At 40.4% G+C, this 23,112-nt stretch overlaps 1 protein-coding gene across 1 annotated transcript in view; it reads right to left on the bottom strand.

Moving 5' to 3' along the window:
* The window catches only part of LOC130101100 (myotubularin-related protein 3), a 35,847-nt gene extending 15,833 nt beyond the window's left edge, over window positions 1-20,014 (bottom strand). The window contains exons 1-12 of the mRNA XM_056266663.1: window positions 19,997-20,014; window positions 19,734-19,816; window positions 16,683-16,849; window positions 15,084-15,180; window positions 14,881-14,994; window positions 12,045-12,241; window positions 11,348-11,470; window positions 6,401-6,512; window positions 5,931-6,126; window positions 3,679-3,864; window positions 2,304-2,474; window positions 1,320-1,453 (exon numbers count right to left, since the gene is read on the bottom strand). Of these exons, the coding sequence (XP_056122638.1) occupies window positions 1,320-1,453; window positions 2,304-2,474; window positions 3,679-3,864; window positions 5,931-6,126; window positions 6,401-6,512; window positions 11,348-11,470; window positions 12,045-12,241; window positions 14,881-14,994; window positions 15,084-15,180; window positions 16,683-16,849; window positions 19,734-19,816; window positions 19,997-20,014 (1,598 nt within the window). The remainder of the gene's footprint in view (window positions 1-1,319; window positions 1,454-2,303; window positions 2,475-3,678; window positions 3,865-5,930; window positions 6,127-6,400; window positions 6,513-11,347; window positions 11,471-12,044; window positions 12,242-14,880; window positions 14,995-15,083; window positions 15,181-16,682; window positions 16,850-19,733; window positions 19,817-19,996) is intronic.
* Window positions 20,015-23,112: the final 3,098 nt, after the last annotated feature.

Below are 23,112 nucleotides of genomic sequence, written 5' to 3' on the forward strand. Positions count from 1 at the left end.
CAGTTTGAGCTACAGGAACGCTTAAGTGGAGAAATGAGTGAAAAGTGGTTAAAGGGTCAAAATTAGGGATGCACCGATATAAAAATTTTGGCCGATACCAATAATTCTTTATATTTGAAAGCCAATAACCGATAATTCTTTATACTTAAAGGCTGATAACCGATAATTCTTTATATTTGAAAGCCAATAACCAATAATTCTTTATACTTAAAGGCTGATAACCGATAATTCTTTATACTGGAAAGCCAATAACCGATAATTCTTTATACTTAAAGGCTGATAACCGATAATTCTTTATATTTGAAAGCCGATAACCGATAATTCTTTATACTTAAAGGCTGATAACCGATAATTCTTTATATTTGAAAGCCGATAACCGATTATTCTTTATACTGGAAAGCCGATAACCGATAATTCTTTATACTTAAAGGCTGATAACCGATAATTCTTTATATTTGAAAGCCGATAACCGATAATTCTTTATACTTAAAGGCTGATAACCGATAATTCTTTATATTTGAAAGCCGATAACCGATTATTCTTTATACTGGAAAGCCGATAACCGATAGTTCTTTATACTTAAAGGCTGATAACCGATAATTCTTTATACTTAAAGGCTGATAACCGATAATTCTTTATACTTAAAGGCTGATAACCGATAATTCTTTATACTTAAAGGCTGATAACCGATAATTCTTTATATTTGAAAGCCGATAACCGATTATTCTTTATACTGGAAAGCCGATAACCGATAATTCTTTATACTTAAAGGCTGATAACCGATAATTCTTTATATTTGAAAGCCGATAACCGGTAATTCTTTATATTTGAAAGCCGATAACCGATAATTCTTTATATTTGAAAGCCAATAACCGATATATTGGACGATAAATCTAAATCCAAATTTTTTAATAATTTTTGAGACCCTGATTACAAAAACAAAAGTCTCATCATTAAAATCCACGTCCCAAACACACAATTATGATGTTCTCATGATAATGTTATGTAGCCGATATGACAGGCTTGCGCTGCACATGTTGCACTGAACTGTATTTTCCTTTTTTTGAATTGATTCCAATCATATTTCAAGCAATTCATAATCATCATGTTGAACAGTGCGCATCTGAAGCGTCTCAGCTGAAGGAAATAATACATTATTTATCAGCTTTAATATATCAGACACATTTTATTATCGGGCCGATAACGCTAACATTAAAAATTACCCAATATCGGCCGATACCGATATGGTGGCCGATGTATCGTGCATCTCTACTGAAAATGTGTTCAGACAAGGAAACGCATAAGTCACGTGTCATTACCTGCTCACAGCTGAGGCTGAGGGGGCGGAGTTAGGCACACATGACTCGTCAGAAGGCGTGGAGGGGGCGGAGTTAGGCAGGTAGACGGCGCTCCACAGCATCAGGTTCCTCACGTGACACACTGGGTGCAGAACCTGACGGAGAGTGAGGCTGTGTTTATTTGAGCAAAAATACAGTAAAAATACTGAAATATTCTAATGTAAATCAGCTGTTTTCTATGTGAATATACAGTAAAGTGTAATTCATTCCTGTGAATTTCCAGCATCATTACTCCAGTCTTCAGTGTCACATGATCCTTCAGAAATCACTCTAATATGATGATCTGATGCTCAAGAAACATTTATGATTATTATCAGCGTTGAAATAAGTTGATATATAAGCTCGATATTCTAATATCACTGCTATATTATAGTTTAGTTTTATTTTAGTGTTATTAATTTTGATCTTTTGTCATTTTTATTAGCTGTTTATATAAATATTCTATATAAAATGTATTATTTTTTATTTCAGTTTTAGTAATTTGAACCAAATGAGAAATAAAAATAAAATAAGTTTGAAATGCAAGGTTTATCATTTTACAAAACTTCTTGTATTTGTCAATATCTGTATTTTGACAAATATTTATATATATATATATATATATATATTATGTGATAATAAATTTGATGTTTTGTCATTTTTATTAGTTGTGTTTTTTAAACGTCTATATAACATTTATTAATTTTTATTTCAGTTTTAGTAATTTTAGTACATCAATTTAAACCAGATGAAAAAGAGAAATGTTCATTCATTTCTCATTAATCGACTGATTTAAATATTTTAATTTATTTTATATTTTATTTCATTTGTTTTATATTAATATTATTTATTTCATATTTTATATTGTATTTATTTCATATTTTTTTTTAAATATCATTTTATTTTAAATAGCTAAAGTGTGTAGTGAACTGTGATAAGCCGTATCTGTGAGTCCAGCAGACGTACGGTCTCTGAGCGCGGTGAGTAGAGGATGTTGAGGAACGATGAGTTCTCCGGCCTCAGGAGAGTCCACACCGAGCACGTCTTCTCCTGAACACACTGATCCTCTCGCTCCTTCACACTGTTGCACAGGAACGTCCCGAACAGACACGAGTACGTGTGCTGCGCCAACTTCACCTAAAGGCACAAACACAGCCCTGGTTGTGATGCACACTGAACAAAATCATACTCTTACTCGGTATTTGTGTCTTGTTTCCAGTCTAAATATCTAAAAATTAATCTTGATTTAAGAATTTTTTGTTATTTGGACTGGAAACAAGAAAAATGAATCTTCATTTAAGAATTTTTAGATATTTGGACTGAAACAAGACAAAAATACATCTTGATTTAAGAATATTTTGTTATTTGGACTGGAAACAAGAAAAATGAATCTTCATTTAAGAACTTTTAGATATTTGGACTGAAACAAGACAAAAATTAATCTTGATTTAAGAATTTTTAGATGTTTGGACTGAAACAAGACAAAAATACATCTAGAGATTCAATAATTTTTAGATATTTGGACTGAAACAAGACAAAAATACATCTTGATTTAAGATTTTTTTTTTGTTATTTGGACTGGAAACAAGAAAAATGAATCTTCATTTAAGAATTTTTAGTTATTTGGACTGAAACAAGACAAAAATACATCTAGATTTAAGAATTTTTAGATGTTTGAACTGAAACAAGACAAAAATACATCTAGATTTAAGAATATTTAGATATTTGGACTGAAACAAGACAAAAATGAATCTTGATTTAAGAATATTTAGATATTTGAACTGAAACAGGACAAAAATACATCTAGATTTAAGAATTTTTTTGTTATTTGGACTGGAAACAAGAAAAATGAATCTTCATTTAAGAATATTTAGATATTTGGACTGAAACAAGACAAAAATACATCTTGATTTAAGAATATTTAGATATTTGGACTGAAACAAGACAAAAATGAATCTTGATTTAAGAATATTTAGATATTTGGACTGAAACAAGACAAAAATACATCTTGATTTAAGAATTTTTAGATGTTTGGACTGAAACAGGACAAAAATACATCTAGATTTAAGAATTTTTTTGTTATTTGGACTGGAAACAAGAAAAATGAATCTTCATTTAAGAATATTTAGATATTTGGACTGAAACAAGACAAAAATACATCTTGATTTAAGAATTTTTAGATGTTTGGACTGAAACAGGACAAAAATACATCTTGATTTAAGCATTTTTAGATGTTTGGCCTGGAAACAAGACAAAAATACTGAGTAAGAAAAGCATTTTTTGCAGTGTGTAATAAAGCATGCATGTTAATCTAAACAAGCACAGCAATGAGAGTGAGTACCAGAAAGGCCTCGTTGAACTCAAAGGAGCATGGGAACTGCCTCTGGAGCTGATGAACGCAGTCGAGCCACTGCAGGAACACAGGACAGCGCTCGTTCACATCGGACGCGTTCTCAGCGTGACCACAGCGCTCGGCAAACTTATGCCCGTAATCCAACCACTCGCTCTCGACCAGCACCTGGAAACCCTGCACACACCAAAACACACTCCAAACTCTCCATTTCAGGGAATCAATTCAAAACTCAATGCAATGATTCAAAAAAGTCCCAACACAGTTTTTTTTATTTGTATATAAATGTTGCTGTTTATTACTATGTCTGTATTGTTATACTGTATAAGTGCATAAAGCAAATGATTAAATGTATTTTACTTGGTGCACTAGGGATGCACGATATATCGGCCACCATATCGGTATCGGTTCATTTTTAATGTTATCGTTATCGGCCCGATAATAAAATGTGTCTGATATTTTAAAGCTGATAAATAATGTATTATTTCCTTCAGCTGAGACGCTTCAGATGCGCACTGTTCAACATGATGATTATGAAATGCTTGAAATATGATTGGAATCACTTCAAAAAAATGAAAATACAGTTCAGTGCAACATGTGCAGCGCAAGCCTGTCATATCGGCTACATAACATTATCATGAGAACATCATAATTCGCCTTTGGCTAAGCCACACCCTAGAATGTAGATTGACCAATCACAGCGCAGCCAAGAACGAGCTCCCACAGAGGTCCGACACTTTTTCACAGCGCTCCATTGACTTTAACACAGCCGTCTCATATTTTTGGTCTCGGCAGGCTATTACCGTCGTAGTTTTATCAAAAATATGGTTAAACGTTGTGCCTGGGGCATTTGTAACACAGATACGCGTTTCCCAGAGAGGTTGGAGGGGGGTGTGCGTTTTTTTCCCTTCCCAAAACCGAAGTCAAATCCTGACAACTAAAAGTGTCGTCTAGCACACGCTGCTAATAAATACAACGTTATACTCGCGTAGTCCGTTTGCTTTGTAATAACGATTATAGAAGTGAATAGAGACCCAGCTTTGCCTGAACAGTGTTGCTCCTTGATATTGTTAGTCCCAGCCTCCGTCTCGATTAGTACGATATGCGGTGGTTCATTTGTTGACTGTGACCGGTATGCTTTGCCTCTATTTTGGATGCCTTGTTGTTCCTTGCGTTTCACCTGTATGTCATGAACGTATGCCTTCAAACGTATATCGCAGCCCCTTTTGACTACTTCTATCAGACACTTTATTTGCTGCTTTATAAAAGTTTGATAAAATTTCAGCAGGAAGAGCTGTCACAGCATAAGCCATGTTGATATCAGAGCCCAGATGAAGTTTGTTTGTCGGACGTAGCAACAGTAACTAAGGGGGGCGGGGCCTAGCCAAAGGCGAATTGTGTGTTTAGGACATTGATGTTAATGATGAGACTTTTGTTTTTGTAATCAGGCTCTCAAAAATTATATAAAAACTTGGATTTAGATTAATCAGCAGATATATCGGTTATCAACTTCCAAATAAAAATAATTATCGGTATCGGCCAAAATGTTATATCGGTGCATGCCTAACTAGGCTACAACCCTATGATTACATAAGTATTCAGATTGACAATTACATATTAGCAATATTACCCAGTCAAACTCAGTTTTCAAAAATTAAACCCTAAAAAAACTATTCCTCACTTTATTGTGTCCATAAAAGCAGAGAGAGCTGATATATTAAACGGCATGAATGTGCACTAAACCTGTGCAACACTCCTGCCATGCTGTACGTTACATGTTATCCACAGTAAAAAAAGCTTTTCTTACTCAGTATTTTTGTCTTGTTTCCAGTCCAAATATGTAAAAATTCTTAAATCAAGATGCATTTAGTAAAATAGTAAAATGCCATAAGATATTATGTCTTGTTTTCTGGGGAAATAAATCAAAATTAAGTGAGTTTTTGCTTAAAACAAGCAAAATGATCTGCCAATAATCTTGTTTCTGTTTGAATTAACATTATTTTTCTTACCTCAGGCTCATTGGCAGATCATTTTGCTTGTTTTAAGCAAAAACTCACTTAATTTTAATTTATTTCCCCAGAAAACAAGACATAATATCTTATGGCATTTTACTATTTTACTAAATGCATCTTGATTTAAGAATTCTTACATATTTGGACTGGAAACAAGGCAAAAATACTAAGTAAGAAAAGCATTTTTTGCAGAGTTCTTGTAAAATAAATAAACTGAAGAGTGCAGGAGACCTCGATGGTCCTGTAGAAGGGGTCGAGCAGGAGTTTGGACAGAGCCACGATCTGAGGCGTCCGGTCCCAGCCGTCGGAGCAGTGCACCAGAACCGGCCTGTGGTCCCGGTCCACAGCGCTCACCACCAGGAGACACGCTTTCAGCAGCAGAGACAGATGCTGGAGCCATTTAGTGCCCTCCAGCGCCGACAGCCAGCTAGCACACGCAGAACACACATATATATATATACATTTACATATGTATATTTATCTGCGGCGTCCTGCCCCAGCCGTCGCAGCAGTGCATGAGATATATATCAAAGGTTTATATTTTTAACCATAGCATAACCATTTCTAGTTTAACCAGAATTTTGAAATCGGTGCATTCTTAAATAAAAGCAACACTGTCTCTGTAACGGACTGTTCAGTGAATGGCCGTCAGCTTGAGCCGGTTTGCCGCTGTGTTCTGCAGGCTCATCATGAACACTCACTTCACCGGATCCGGGACTTGAGCGCAGAGAGTCCGCAAACACTGGAAGCTCTTCCGGATGGAGTGGATGTTGGCCATGCCCATGAACATCACCTCACAGCTGGGATAATACTCTACAGGACACACACACACACACACACACACACAGGGGATGATGTATGAGCGAGAGATCAGGAATTAGGGTTGGGAATCGTTTGAATTTTAACGATTCCGATTCCTAATTTCGATTCCAATAAGGTAAAAAAAAAAAAAAAAAACTTGGATATCATTCACATTTATTGCAAAACATGTAATTGTATCAGAATATCATGAACACAAATCATCAGCTGAAGAACACTTACACAAGGAGCGTTTGCCTGAGGTTTAAACACACCATAGAAGAACAACTAGCCGAACTAATATAACTTTCCAGCATTATTAAAGACCATAAACACTCGGTAATTAAAAATAACACATAAAAAATTAGCAATCGCTCAAATAGACACAACTGAACAAAGACACGAGTGAAATAAACAGTGTTTTAAGATTTCAGGTGCAGAAACTGTAATCAAATGTAAAATAACACTGCACTTTATAAATAAAATATACATTACAAATATAGTTACAACGAGTGAATTTTCTCTCTGTCTTCTGTAGTGTTATTATAGAGACGGCAGGAATATTAGTGCTGTCACTTTAAAGGTGCAGTGTGTAATAATTTTGAGTATCTATTAACAGAAATGCAATATGACATCCATAACTATGTTTTCAGTGGCGTATAAAGAACGTACTTAATAAACCGTAATGTTTTTATTACCTTAGAATGAGGCATTTATATCTACATAACCGCGGGAATCCCCTTCTATGAAGGTCGCCATATTGTGACGTCATGTTTCTACCGTAGCCGAACGCGAACACACAGCGCTACACACAGCGCTACACACAGCGCTACACACAGCGAACACACAGCGAACACACAGCGCTACACACAGCGCTACACACAGCGCTACACACAGCGCTACACACAGCGAACACACAGCGCTACACACAGCGAACACACAGCGAACACACAGCGCTACACACAGCGCTACACACAGCGCTACACACAGCGCTACACACAGCGAACACACAGCGCTACACACAGCGCTACACACAGCGAACACACAGCGCTACACACAGCGAACACACAGCGAACACAGCGAACACACAGCGCTACACACAGCGCTACACACAGCGAACACACAGCGAACACACAGCGCTACACACAGCGCTACACACAGCGCTACACACAGCGAACACACAGCGCTACACACAGCGAACACACAGCGCTACACACAGCGCTACACACAGCGAACACACAGCGCTACACACAGCGAACACACAGCGAACACACAGCGCTACACACAGCGCTACACACAGCGAACACACAGCGCTACACACAGCGCTACACACAGCGAACACACAGCGCTACACACAGCGAACACACAGCGAACACACAGCGCTACACACAGCGCTACACACAGCGCTACACACAGCGCTACACACAGCGAACACACAGCGCTACACACAGCGCTACACACAGCGAACACACAGCGCTACACACAGCGAACACACAGCGAACACAGCGAACACACAGCGCTACACACAGCGCTACACACAGCGAACACACAGCGAACACACAGCGCTACACACAGCGCTACACACAGCGCTACACACAGCGAACACACAGCGCTACACACAGCGAACACACAGCGCTACACACAGCGCTACACACAGCGAACACACAGCGCTACACACAGCGAACACACAGCGAACACACAGCGCTACACACAGCGCTACACACAGCGAACACACAGCGCTACACACAGCGCTACACACAGCGAACACACAGCGCTACACACAGCGCTACACACAGCGAACACACAGCGAACACACAGTGCTACACACAGCGCTACACACAGCGAACACACAGCGAACACACAGCGCTACACACAGCGCTACACACAGCGAACACACAGCGCTACACACAGCGCTACACACAGCGAACACACAGCACTACACACAGCGCTACACACAGCGAACACACAGCGCTACACACAGCGCTACACACAGCGCTACACACAGCGAACACACAGCACTACACACAGCGCTACACACAGCGAACACACAGCGCTACACACAGCGCTACACACAGCGAACACACAGCGAACACACAGCGCTACACACAGCGAACACACAGCGCTACACACAGCGCTACACACAGCGAACACACAGCGAACACACAGCGCTACACACAGCGAACACACAGCACTACACACAGCGCTACACACAGCGAACACACAGCGCTACACACAGCGCTACACACAGCGAACACACAGCGCTACACACAGCGAACACACAGCGCTACACACAGCGAACACACAGCGCTACACACAGCGCTACACACAGCGAACACACAGCGAGCACACAGCGCTACACACAGCGAACACACAGCGCTACACACAGCGAACACACAGCGAACACACAGCGAACACACAGCGCTACACACAGCGCTACACACAGCGAACACACAGCGCTACACACAGCGAACACACAGCGCTACACACAGCGAACACACAGCGCTACACACAGCGCTACACACAGCGCTACACACAGCGAACACACAGCGAACACACAGCGCTACACACAGCGAACACACAGCGCTACACACAGCGCTACACACAGCGAACACACAGCGAACACACAGCGCTACACACAGCGAACACACAGCGAACACACAGCACTACACACAGCGCTACACACAGCGAACACACAGCGCTACACACAGCGAACACACAGCGAACACACAGCGCTACACACAGCGCTACACACAGCGAACACACAGCACTACACACAGCGCTACACACAGCGAACACACAGCGCTACACACAGCGCTACACACAGCGAACACACAGCGAACACACAGCGCTACACACAGCGAACACACAGCGCTACACACAGCGCTACACACAGCGAACACACAGCGCTACACACAGCGAACACACAGCGCTACACACAGCGCTACACACAGCGAACACACAGCGAACACACAGCGAACACACAGCGCTACACACAGCGAACACACAGCGCTACACACAGCGCTACACACAGCGAACACACAGCGCTACACACAGCGCTACACACAGCGAACACACAGCGCTACACACAGCGCTACACACAGCGAACACACAGCGCTACACACAGCGAACACACAGCGAACACAGCGAACACACAGCGAACACACAGCGCTACACACAGCGCTACACACAGCGAACACACAGCGCTACACACAGCGCTACACACAGCGAACACACAGCGCTACACACAGCGCTACACACAGCGAACACACAGCGCTACACACAGCGCTACACACAGCGCTACACACACCGAACACACAGCGCTACACACAGCGCTACACACAGCGAACACACAGCGCTACACACAGCGAACACACAGCGCTACACACAGCGAACACACAGCGAACACACAGCGCTACACACAGCGAACACACAGCGAACACACAGCGCTACACACAGCGAACACACAGCGAACACACAGCGCTACACACAGCGCTACACACAGCGAACACACAGCGCTACACACAGCGCTACACACAGCGCTACACACAGCGCTACACACAGCGCTACACACAGCGCTACACACAGCGCTACACACAGCGCTACACACAGCGCTACACACAGCGAACACACAGCGAACACACAGCGAACACACAGCGCTACACACAGCGCTACACACAGCAAACACACAGCGAACACACAGCGCTACACACAGCGAACACACAGCGAACACACAGCGCTACACACAGCGCTACACACAGCGAACACACAGCGAACACACAGCGAACACACAGCGCTACAGAGCGTGTTTCGTCACTACCTTGAAAGAGAAGCCGCAGGAAGCTAGAAGAAGCTAGTCATAAACACCGTGAGGAGTGACTTTTCCCTTGTCAGTGGTGTAAATATGTAGCTGGATTGTTTCATGTAACTCAGTTCTTCTCCCTCGCTGTGTTATGGCTTTGCTATGTGGGGATAAATGTGCTGGTTACGTTCGTGAGACAGCCGATTAGCACTCTTGTCATTAACCGTAAAACAGTTACAGGAATCACCAACCCGTCGATCGCGAAGAGTTTTCAAAATCAGAGAAAAAAAGCCTATTGTGTGTGTAGTAAGTGTGTCTAGGGGATGCGGAGGCGCGCGCGCTGTTACAATCACGTCATTTCTGCCGCGCGCACCTTTGCGCTCATGCGGACGCGTCGAGTTTAAACAAGGCTTTACGCTTTAACCAGCTCAGCCACAGTAACAGCTCATATTAGCCGGCTAAACGTTTACTACCCTGTTAGAAAACATATATAGTTGCATAGTTTCATGTGGTTCTTCTCTCTCGCTGTATTATGGGTTTGCTATGTGGGGAGAAATGTGCTGGTTACGCTCGTGAGACAATCAGCTGATTACTATTATTATATTATATATTAAGACCCTTGATCCTCACCTGACTATGGCTTTGTAAACTTTATCCATGATGTGGTTTATAATGGACTGTGGTACAGAAACAGTGACACACACTCTTGGCTTACTCTGGCTATTCTCTGCTGTCTCAGACGACGATATGTTTGTCCCGTTTGAGCCACCGTAGCTTCTTCGAAAGGGAGGGGTGAGCAGTGGGCGGAGCCATTAGTGCAACCGAACCGCTAGATGTCGCTAAAATCTACACACTGCACCTTTAAGAGCTGCACAGGTCCAATATAATGTTACACACACCCTCAGCACTGAAGACAGAGTCTCTCGCACTAGAATGGTTTAAAGTCACAAAGGAATCGATCAAAATTTTTATTTTATAACAAGTATTGATTTTCGCTTCCCAGCGCTATCAGGGAGAACGTGTTCTGCTATCAGCATGTGCTCTGCTTTACCTGGACACTCACACCCGCCTCCCTTCGCCCGATTGGCTACCGCCGCCGCGTACGACCGGGCGTCCATTATTAACAGCTTCTGAGGGGGCGTGGCCTCTACGTTCCCATTGGCCGTGTGAGAACCTGATGTGAAAACAGGAAGTAAATGAGCAGCTGCAGGAAAAACAATCAAAGGGTTCGTACAGATACTCTAAAATTACTTTTCAAGCCCTACTTTCTTGGTTTTCAAGGACTGAGATCATCTCACTTATAACAAAGAATATCTTTTAAATTCTAAAAAAGCTAAATAGATGAATAAAATAAACTAATAAAACAAAATGGTACAAATAATAAAGTGCAGCGGATGCAATGACTGGAAACTTTAATCATTGAAAGGATAATATGACAAAGATATCGCTTTCCTTATTCAAAGTTTCAAACTGATTTATTTCCATGAATTTATGATGGACCTGAAGAATAAAAGCTTTATCATATAATTGGATATTTATATGAGCAATATCACTCTCATAGCCATGAGAAATGCCTCTATTTTTATATCAGACTACATTTTTGTGTGAAAATTTTGTTTTATCAATCAAATTAAACACTAATTTCACATATATTGTCTTTCAATAATTCCTAAGAAAAGTACCTTTTTCTTAAATATGGCTGTTCTCCAGAACTTAAATTTTTTGAAGCCTGAGTGGCGCTCACTCACCGGAGTCACCGAGCGAAGCCTTGGCGTGATGATGGCGAACGCATGAGCCGTTAGCATGAGCCGCGCTCAACGCCGGATCCGTGACACAGGCTTTAGCGATGGCTTGAACCAAACGCTCATCGTCGGCATTTCTCCAACCCCACCAGCTGACCTCTGGCTGCCCACATCGACCAATCACAGCGCCCGAACTCTGGTGTCTGGGTCAAAGGTTAGATAAAGGTGAGTGCTTTAACACAGTGTGGCTCGTCCAATCAGATTACAGAGCTAAAACCATCCGTTTTAGCTATATAACTTTAGTTCATATCCATATTACAATTTACAGCGATCTGTTATCAGAGGTGACTGTGTATTTCAGAAATGTACACAGTTAACTAAAAATGTATTAAACAATTCAATCATTTATGCAAAAAAATGCGTTTAAACAATGTAATAATTTAAGCTCATTGCAGTGATGAATACTTGTTTGTAAACAAATGATTATGACAGAAAAGCGTAGCATAACTATAGACAGAAGTTAAAGATACTAGTGATGTCAACATCTACATTTATAAAAGGAAAATCATAATTACAGTGATGTTGTACAATGGAAGTCTGAAAGTATGATTATTTTTTGATGCATTTATTTGATTACCACTGTTTTTGATCATGAATTTGTATTAAATCATCGATCCAGAAACATGAAAACAGACAACACAGAATTTCTGAAAAAATAAAACATTTCAAAGAACCCTATTTTTGTAAAAAATAAATTGTTGACGTTTTAATAAATTCAATTGATTAAACATGCTTTATGATTATGAAAATTTAAGTAAACCAATAAAATAGAATTTTTGAAATAAATGGAAAATTTAAATGGTAAACATGGAATTTGGGCCCTAAGAAATTTGATTGTTGGTAAATTGTACAAGTTTCAGGGTTTCAGTTTATTAGCTAATTTAATTAACATGTTTTTTATTACTAGAATTTAATTGTAACCATTATAACGGAATCCAGAACAATTTTAAATGGAAAAACAGAATTTGGGGGGAAAAATCAAACAGATTTAATTGGTCCCTATAAAAGTTTAAAAGCAGAAATGTAAAGCTCATATCTTTGTTGAAGCACTTACACTAAAGGGGTCATGAAATGCATTTTTCTTTTCTTTTATAATGTTCTCTATAGGAGAGTTCCACTTATAATGTTTTAACATCAAAAACCTCCTAATTTAGAAATAATAAGCTGATTTCTATCCTATTTTTGACCCTCTCTTTCAAACACTGCTGTGATTGGCTAACAGTTTTGCATATTCAAATAATAATGTCCCCGTTATTAGATTTCGATGTTGAAAAATATCTCATTACATTTGCCAACAATGTGAAACATTAATGCGTATTATTACGTGCGTTTTATAAATCTTGTGGCAAATAGAGTTTAAGTACTTGAAGTTACAACAGTTATAGTTGACAAATGATCATTTATCATTGTTTTGATGTTTGTCACGCTGTCGTTCAGCTTTACTGATGAGAAAACAGAAGATGTCTTTTATTCAGGATTACAGGATTAAAATGAAGCGATCTAACTGGAACTTTGTTCAAAATAAAGTCATCCACGCTTCAATAAAGTCTTGTAATCCTGGTTTTGTTGCTGTAATAATCCTGTGTTTGCGTCGCTCTTGTATTCACTGCTACATGACGTGTGTGAATCAGTGGGCGGGGCTAACGAGGTGATGATGTAGAAGTGGGCGTCGACCTTCTTCTGCGGAGGCGGGCTCTCGCCGCACTATGACGTAATAATGTGACAAAATCCAAAATGAGTTGTTTTCTGAGCTTGGTTTCATTAAAAGCTGTTTTTGGACTAACGAGGAAACTAACTAAGTTCTGAAACTTACAGGACACTTTTATAGTACAATTGCCTCTTAAACGCCAAAAAGATAAAGGAAAATTTTATTTCTCAATTCATGACCCCTTTAATTCTCGACTCGTGTATAAAAATTGTGTGCTATCTGACCTGTAACATCATCTAAACAACTTCTGCTTACTCAGTGTGACTGGATGGTTATGCAACTTCCTTTTCTAGCGTTAAATTAATGTATTTAATGACTTCATACGGTCATGAAATGAGTGATACAATTATTTATTTTCATAGTCAACTAGGGTTGGGAATCGAATACTTGAGGACAGGAATCGGATACTTGTTATAAAATTAAAATTTCGATTCTTCTTATCGATTCCTTTGTGAGCATTTCAATACGACTTTAAACGATTCAAGCGCGACTCTTAAAGTGACAGCGCTAATATTCCTGCTGTCTCTATAACACTAATCACACTACAGAAGACAGAGAAAATTCCCTCGTTCTTGCCTGAATAACTTTTGTAACTATATTTGTAATGTATATTTTATTTATAAAGTGCAGTGATATTTTACATTTGATTACAGTTTCTGCACCTGAAATCTTAAAACACTGTTTATTTCACTCGTGTCTTTGTTCAGTTGTGTCTATTTGAGCGATTGCTAATTATTTATGTGTTATTTTTTTATTACCGAGTGTTTATGGTCTTTAATAATGCTGTAAAGTTATATTAGTTCGGCTAGTTGTTCTTCTATGGTGTGTTTAAACCTCAGGCAAACGCTCCTTGTGTAAGTGTTCTTCAGCTGATGATTTGTGTTCATGATATTCTGATACAATTACATGTTTTGCAATAAGACTAAATGTGAATGATATCCAAGTTTTTTTATTATTTTTATTATTGGAATCGAAATCGTTAAAATTGAAACGATACCCAACCCTTCTGTCAACACAGCTTAACCTGTACTGATCCCAGAACAGTCCTTTCACAAAATGTGAGCTCGGAAACACCTGTAAACGACGGCCGGGATCCTCTTCCAGGATCTAAACGCCGCCACGTTCTCCAGCTCCTGGTCCGACACCGCAGCGGGAACGATGATCTGCTCTGGGTAACTGGCACAGACCCTGAGAGATCACACACACACACACACACACACGTCTGGTGATGAAGCAGCTTGTGCGCGCGAGCGGTCGGTGTGTTTCAGGTGCGTCACCTGTAGTGTGTGTTGATGTTGGAGATTCTCCAGGCACTGTGTGTGTCGAAGCCCATCCTCTCCAGCTCGCGCTTGAACCTTCGCTGACGTCCTCCTGCAAACACACACACATCGGTGATTAACAACTCACGTTTTACATGAAGCATTTCCAGTGTTGTGTGTAACTCATTTCAAGTAACTTCACTTATGTAATCAGATTACTTCTTCAAGTAACTAGTAACTAAACTTAGTTTACAACAAAATATCTGAGTTACTTTTTCAAATTAGTAACGCAAGTTAGTTTTTCACATTTATTGACTGACAGCTCTAACTGTGTGTGTGTGTGTGTAGTGGACCAGACGTGTGTGTGTGTGTGTGTGTGTGTGTGGTTAAACATGATGGTTATTGTAGTTCTAGGCTAAATATGAGTGTGTATTTACTCGTCTCACTTGCACAAAAAAAGATTCAATATTCCTCAAAATGAATAAAATCAGTGAAATGCAGAATCAGAATACTATGCAAACCTCCAATAACTAAATATGTTACATAAAACATACATTTTTATGCGTTTACTCTCACTTTATCGGCCGATCTACTTGCTTCTGGCCTTCGATGATTCAATTAAACCATAAGCAAACAACAGATGTGTCTGTGATTACGGTTTTACATGAAGCATTTCCTGATTTACAGAAATAGAAAGTGTTTGTTTGTGTGTTTGTGTTTATCTTGCATCAAACAGAAGTCTTTTTTTGCTCCGTTATTATTATAAGTTGCCTCATAAACACCTATATTGCAAAAGATTGTGTTGATAAACAGAATTACAGTGCATTTATCCTTATTTTCAATGCATGACACAGAGTGTATCTGATAATTCAGATTGCACTAATTTTAATGTTAAAACTCATTAAACCTGGCACCAGTGTTGTTTTAGTATTATTTATATATAGTAGTTCTGTATTATAAATACTTTGTACTAGTATATACTAAGACTAATTATGGTTTATCAGTATTTTGATTTAGCTGTTATTTATATATGTTTTAGTTTTCATTTTAATTTAAAAAATGTTGTCATTAATTTATATATTTTTATTTTTATTCGTTTTTAGGTTTATTGATTGTTTGATTGCTCTCAGTTTTAGTTTTGGCTTCTAATTATTTCCAGTTTGTAATTTATGGACTGCAAAAATTGCCAAAATAATCAATAAATATACAAAGAAATTTACAAATAAATAAATGTACATTTATACTTTTATTACCTTATGTATCATTGTATTTTTTCCAAATTTATTTCTATATTAATTTATTTCCAAGTTTATTTATTTTTATATGTATTTATTTCTAAATTTATTTATTTCTACATTTCTTTTTCCGTATGGTAATGAGGGGGGCGGGGACTTTTTATTTATTTATTTATTTATTTTACATTTCTTTGTATATTTACTTATGTGTTTTTATTTATTTTTTGGGGGGGTTTTTACATTTCTTTTTATATTTATTTATGTGTTTATTTCTTTATTATTTTGGCAGCTTTGGCATTCCATGGTAATTTTAGCGCTTTAGCTTAAACTTATTTCAATTAGTCTGCAATTAGTCAGTAAGAACCTGTAAAAATGTGTGTACCTGCACGGCAGATCCCATCATGCACCTCTCTGTCCTCAGCGGACACACTGGCGCTGCACGAGAGCAAGGCGAAGGCGAAGAGCTCCTGTAACCGGGCCGGCGGCCGCACAACTGCGCTAATCCTCCTCAGCCAATCCTGACACTGCTCCGTCGACTGGAACGCACACCTGAACACAACAGGTACATTTAAAGGTGCAGTGTGTAAGTTTTAGCGGCATCTAGTGGTGAGGTTGTGAACTGCACCCAACAGAAGTTACGGTGGCCGACAGGAAGTGACGTCGTCGTCTGAGACAGCAGAGAGTAGCCAGTTTCTTTACAAAGATAAATTAAGAAATGATATTTACTTAAGTATTTAGTAAAACGATGTTATTGCAAATATTATTGTTACCTGTTCATCATTGTGTCAGTGTTTTACTCGCTGACTTTAGCAGCTTCTTTACACGCAGAACAACATAGTGACGAAACACGTTTGTCCGTTCAGGGCCACCGTAGAAACGTGTGTGTGTAAGCGGACCCGCGGTGTGTGTAGAGAAACCCTCATAAGCTAATAAAAACATAACAGTTCATTATGTAAGCTCTTTATACACCACTGAACACATAGTTATGGCTATTATATTGCATTTTTTGTCAACAGATCCTCCTAAATTTTTTCGGCAACACCTGATCCATTAATACTAACAGTGTCTCTTCTATTCTATATTTATAAAAAAGAGAAAAAGGAAAAAAAATAATACATGCAGTTAGATTAAACTGGGAAGGGTCACAGCACTTGCATATTGTTGTCCAATTGTTAGTTTAACTGATGAATATTGTTCTATTTGTAAGTCGCTGTGGATAAAAGCGTCTGATAAATATCACACAATGCACCTTTAAGTTGTCACAAATTAAGCACAATTAGCTACAAGTGTAGTTTTAATAATAATAATAATAATAATTCATCACATTTATATAGCGTTTTTATCATATTTATTCAACTTTGCCCTGTTTTCATCCAGTCAAGGTTTAGTCGACTAAATGCCTGGGCGTCTTAGTCTAGCTTTAGTCAATGAAAACGTCGTCATATTTTCGTCTTCTAAATTGATAATAGGCTAACGACGATTATTTTGCCTAAAATTATAATCACAACAATTGTTGTCATTTGGGAAATTTATATTTGCATTTCATCAGAACTATTGCACTTTCATATGCAAGTACAAATCTAGAGAATGTTTGATATAGTCTCATAGAACTCATCATATGCATGGTTTATTTGATATTTTTCATCGGCTATTTGTCATAAATAAACCCATTCTCTACATTATGAAAACAAGACACTTCTCTAAAAAATTATAACTGTGAAATTTCTCATAGTGATTCTAAATTACATTGTTTTTTTGTATTAAAACAACAGCAAAAAATACTATTTATTGTCACACAGAGCTGCGTACATGTTGCCAGATTGCACATATGAAGTCAAATATCGGGTATAAAACGTGTCCTTTTAACAGAAAAGCTCTGATTGGGGGATTTAGATTATTGAAATCTGGCAACCGCAAGTGAAAGCTCGTAGCGGCTTGTTAAAAACAGTCTGTAATACAAAAACAAAGATATGTTTTAGTAATGCTTTTATGTTTTAACTACATTTTAGTCTCGTCTTTTTTCGTCAACGATATTGCATGTTGATATAGTCACAGTTATCCTTTAATGACGTGTTGTCTCGTCTTTGTCATGGAAGAAAAGGTCGTCAACGAATATTTGCGACGTCATAGATTTCGTTAACGAAATTGACACTATTAACTACTAATCTGTGTGCATTGTTGGATGGATTATGATATCTGCATTTGTTTAGTTCTTTCTCATAAATGCAGTTTTCATAATATGATGCGGGAGCAATTCTAGTAAAATCTAGTATTTATTTGAATTTTACCATTTTAAAATGGTATGAGACTATTTTACTTTTCCTAATCTTGCTATACTTCATACTTCAGTGCAATAAAATCGATAAGATTTTTATAATATTCATTTTGTAATAAATCCAAAAGCAAAACACGCAAAAAAAAAGCTATAAAAGGGATTTGAAATGGCAAATGAGTGGTCCTCTGCAGCCATCTACTGGTCATATTGGTAATTTTTATGTAATTTTAATGTTAAAAGTGGGTTTGTTTTCCCCCAGCTGACAGAAATACTCCACTAAAGCACATTTTCCATATTACCTCCATAGTGAAAATGTTCAATGTAGATCTTCTTTAAAACAATTTATACTAAAGTTAAAAAAAATATATATATAATAGTGTTTAAAACATTACATGTGTTGAAAAATATATTTCACCCACATATTGCCAATCTAGACAATTACAGTAATATAAAGTTTGTCTATATTCTTGATGAATATTATCTGGTTATTTAAAATTATTAAAAATTGTTCATGCCTACGCTAATATACAAACACTATATTAAATATATTTACAGGTGAAACTGGAAAAATGAGAATATGGTGCAAAAGTTCATTTATTTCAGTAATTCAACTTAAAAGGTGAAACTAATATATTTTATAGACTCATTACATGCAAAGTGAGATATTTCAAGGCTTTATTTGTTATAATTGTGATGATTATGGCTTACAGCTTATGAAAACCTTTTCACAATATTCTAATTTTGAAATTGGGGTTTGCATAAGCTGTAAGACATAATCATCACAATTATTACATATAAAGGCTTGAAATATCTCACTTTGCATGTAATGAGTCTATATATTATATTAGTTTCACCTTTTAAGTTGAATTACTGAAATAAATGAACTTTAAATGAATTTTTTAAAGTGCACTTTATCCATTTCTGAATTTTCACACTACATTTATAATACAAGATGTCATAGAATAGTGCATAAGTGTGTGTATTGGAACGCGCTTCTACTTTCCTAACACACATTATTTAGCTTGATGCACATTATTCCAAAGAACACCGTTACTGTCTGTGTCTACCTCACAATGCCTCCACTGAGGATGTTGTGCACACATGAGACACAGCGAGGACACATTTGTTAGTCAAAGCAGCGCTGCTACACAGGCGTACCTGATGACCTTGCAGTCTTTGCAGGTGAGGTGCAGTTGCGTCAGATCCCGACACTCCACACTTTCAATCAGCTGCAGTGGGACCTGATGTGTTTACAGAACGACAACAAAAACATCACAATTGTGGCTTTTAGGCCTTGAGTGTAACGCGTGATGTTTCAGAGTGCCATCTAAACGAGTGGACTCCATGACAGATTGTATCAGTCACTGAGTATGTATATTCAATAATGCTTAAATGTTTGTTAAAGGTGGAGTACAGTTGACAGTGACAGTGGATGACATGATGGGGGAGGAGAGAGTGAGCCAATCAGCAGCAGGGGGCGTGTCCACTCATGATGGGGGAGGAGAGAGAGTGAGCCAATCAGCAGTAGGGGGCGTGTCCACTCATGATGGGGAGGAGAGAGAGTGAGCCAATCAGCAGTAGGGGGCGTGTCCACTCATGATGGGGAGGAGAGAGAGTGAGCCAATCAGCAGTAGGGGGCGTGTCCACTCATGATGGGGAGGAGAGAGTGAGCTATTTAGCAGTAGGGGGCGTGTCCACTCATGATGGGGAGGAGAGAGAGAGTGAGGCAATAAGCAGTAGGGGGCGTGTCCACTCATGATGGGGGAGGAGAGAGAGTGAGCTATTTAGCAGTAGGGGGCGTGTCCACTCATGATGGGGAGGAGAGAGAGAGTGAGGCAATAAGCAGTAGGGGGCGTGTCCACTCATGATGGGGGAGGAGAGAGAGTGAGCTATTTAGCAGTAGGGGGCGTGTCCACTCATGATGGGGAGGAGAGAGAGTGAGCTATTTAGCAGTAGGGGGCGTGTCCACTCATGATGGGGAAGGAGAGAGTGAGCTATTTAGCAGTAGGGGGCGTGTCCACTCATGATGGGGGAGGAGAGAGTGAGCTATTTAGCAGTAGGGGGCGTGTCCACTCATGATGGGGAGGAGAGAGAGTGAGCTATTTAGCAGTAGGGGGCGTGTCCACTCATGATGGGGGAGGAGAGAGTGAGCTATTTAGCAGTAGGGGGCGTGTCCACTCATGATGGGGGAGGAGAGAGTGAGCTATTTAGCAGTAGGGGGCGTGTCCACTCATGATGGGGAGGAGAGAGAGTGAGCTATTTAGCAGTAGGGGGCGTGTCCACTCATGATGGGGGAGGAGAGAGTGAGCTATTTAGCAGTAGGGGGCGTGTCCACTCATGATGGGGGAGGAGAGAGAGTGAGCTATTTAGCAGTAGGGGGCGTGTCCACTCATGATGGGGGAGGAGAGAGTGAGCTATTTAGCAGTAGGGGGCGTGTCCACTCATGATGGGGGAGGAGAGAGTGAGCTATTTAGCAGTAGGGGGCGTGTCCACTCATGATGGGGAGGAGAGAGAGTGAGCTATTTAGCAGTAGGGGGCGTGTCCACTCATGATGGGGGAGGAGAGAGTGAGCTATTTAGCAGTAGGGGGCGTGTCCACTCATGATGGGGGAGGAGAGAGTGAGCTATTTAGCAGTAGGGGGCGTGTCCACTCATGATGGGGAGGAGAGAGAGTGAGCTATTTAGCAGTAGGGGGCGTGTCCACTCATGATGGGGAGGAGAGAGAGTGAGCTATTTAGCAGTAGGGGGCGTGTCCACTCATGATGGGGGAGGAGAGAGAGTGAGGCAATAAGCAGTAGGGGGCGTGTCCACTCATGATGGGGGAGGAGAGAGAGTGAGCTATTTAGCAGTAGGGGGCGTGTCCACTCATGATGGGGGAGAAGAGAGTGAGCTATTTAGCAGTAGGGGGCGTGTCCACTCATGATGGGGGAGGAGAGAGAGTGAGCTATTTAGCAGTAGGGGGCGTGTCCACTCATGATGGGGGAGGAGAGAGTGAGCTATTTAGCAGTAGGGGGCGTGTCCACTCATGATGGGGAGGAGAGAGAGAGAGTGAGCTATTTAACAGTAGAGGGCGTGTCCACTCATAATGGGGAGGAGAGAGAGTGAGCTATTTAGCAGTAGGGGGCGTGTCCACTCATGATGGGGAGGAGAGAGAGAGAGTGAGCTATTTAACAGTAGAGGGCGTGTCCACTCATAATGGGGAGGAGAGAGAGTGAGCTATTTAGCAGTAGGGGGCGTGTCCACTCATGATGGGGGAGGAGAGAGTGAGCTATTTAGCAGTAGGGGGCGTGTCCACTCATGATAGGGAGGAGAGAGAGTGAGCTATTTAACAGTAGAGGGCGTGTCCACTCATGATGGGGAGGAGAGAGAGAGAGCTATTTAACAGTAGAGGGCGTGTCCACTCATGATGGGGAGGAGAGAGAGTGAGCTATTTAACAGTAGAGGGCGTGTCCACTCATGATAGGGAGGAGAGAGAGTGAGCTATTTAACAGTAGAGGGCGTGTCCACTCATGATGGGGAGGAGAGAGAGTGAGCTATTTAACAGTAGAGGGCGTGTCCACTCATGATGGGGAGGAGAGAGAGAGAGCTATTTAACAGTAGGGGGCGTGTCCACTCATGATAGGGAGGAGAGAGAGTGAGCTATTTAACAGTAGAGGGCGTGTCCACTCATGATGGGGAGGAGAGAGAGTGAGCTATTTAGCAGTAGGGGGCGTGTCCACTCATGATAGGGAGGAGAGAGAGTGAGCTATTTAACAGTAGAGGGCGTGTCCACTCATGATGGGGAGGAGAGAGAGTGAGCTATTTAGCAGTAGGGGGCGTGTCCACTCATGATAGGGAGGAGAGAGAGTGAGCTATTTAACAGTAGAGGGCGTGTCCACTCATGATAGGGAGGAGAGAGAGTGAGCTATTTAACAGTAGAGGGCGTGTCCACTCATGATGGGGAGGAGAGAGAGTGAGCTATTTAGCAGTAGGGGGCGTGTCCACTCATGATGGGGGAGGAGAGAGTGAGCTATTTAGCAGTAGGGGGCGTGTCCACTCATGATAGGGAGGAGAGAGAGTGAGCTATTTAACAGTAGAGGGCGTGTCCACTCATGATGGGGAGGAGAGAGAGAGAGCTATTTAACAGTAGAGGGCGTGTCCACTCATGATGGGGAGGAGAGAGAGTGAGCTATTTAACAGTAGAGGGCGTGTCCACTCATGATGGGGAGGAGAGAGAGTGAGCTATTTAACAGTAGAGGGCGTGTCCACTCATGATGGGGAGGAGAGAGAGTGAGCTATTTAACAGTAGAGGGCGTGTCCACTCATGATAGGGAGGAGAGAGAGTGAGCTATTTAACAGTAGAGGGCGTGTCCACTCATGATGGGGAGGAGAGAGAGTGAGCTATTTAACAGTAGAGGGCGTGTCCACTCATGATGGGGAGGAGAGAGAGTGAGCTATTTAGCAGTAGGGGGCGTGTCCACTCATGATGGGGGAGGAGAGAGTGAGCTATTTAGCAGTAGGGGGCGTGTCCACTCATGATGGGGAGGAGAGAGAGTGAG

The sequence above is a fragment of the Rhinichthys klamathensis genome, unplaced genomic scaffold, assembly GCF_029890125.1.
Source record: "Rhinichthys klamathensis goyatoka isolate OS25496 unplaced genomic scaffold, OSU_Roscu_1.1 h1tg000252l_1, whole genome shotgun sequence".
NCBI lineage: Eukaryota > Metazoa > Chordata > Actinopteri > Cypriniformes > Leuciscidae > Rhinichthys > Rhinichthys klamathensis.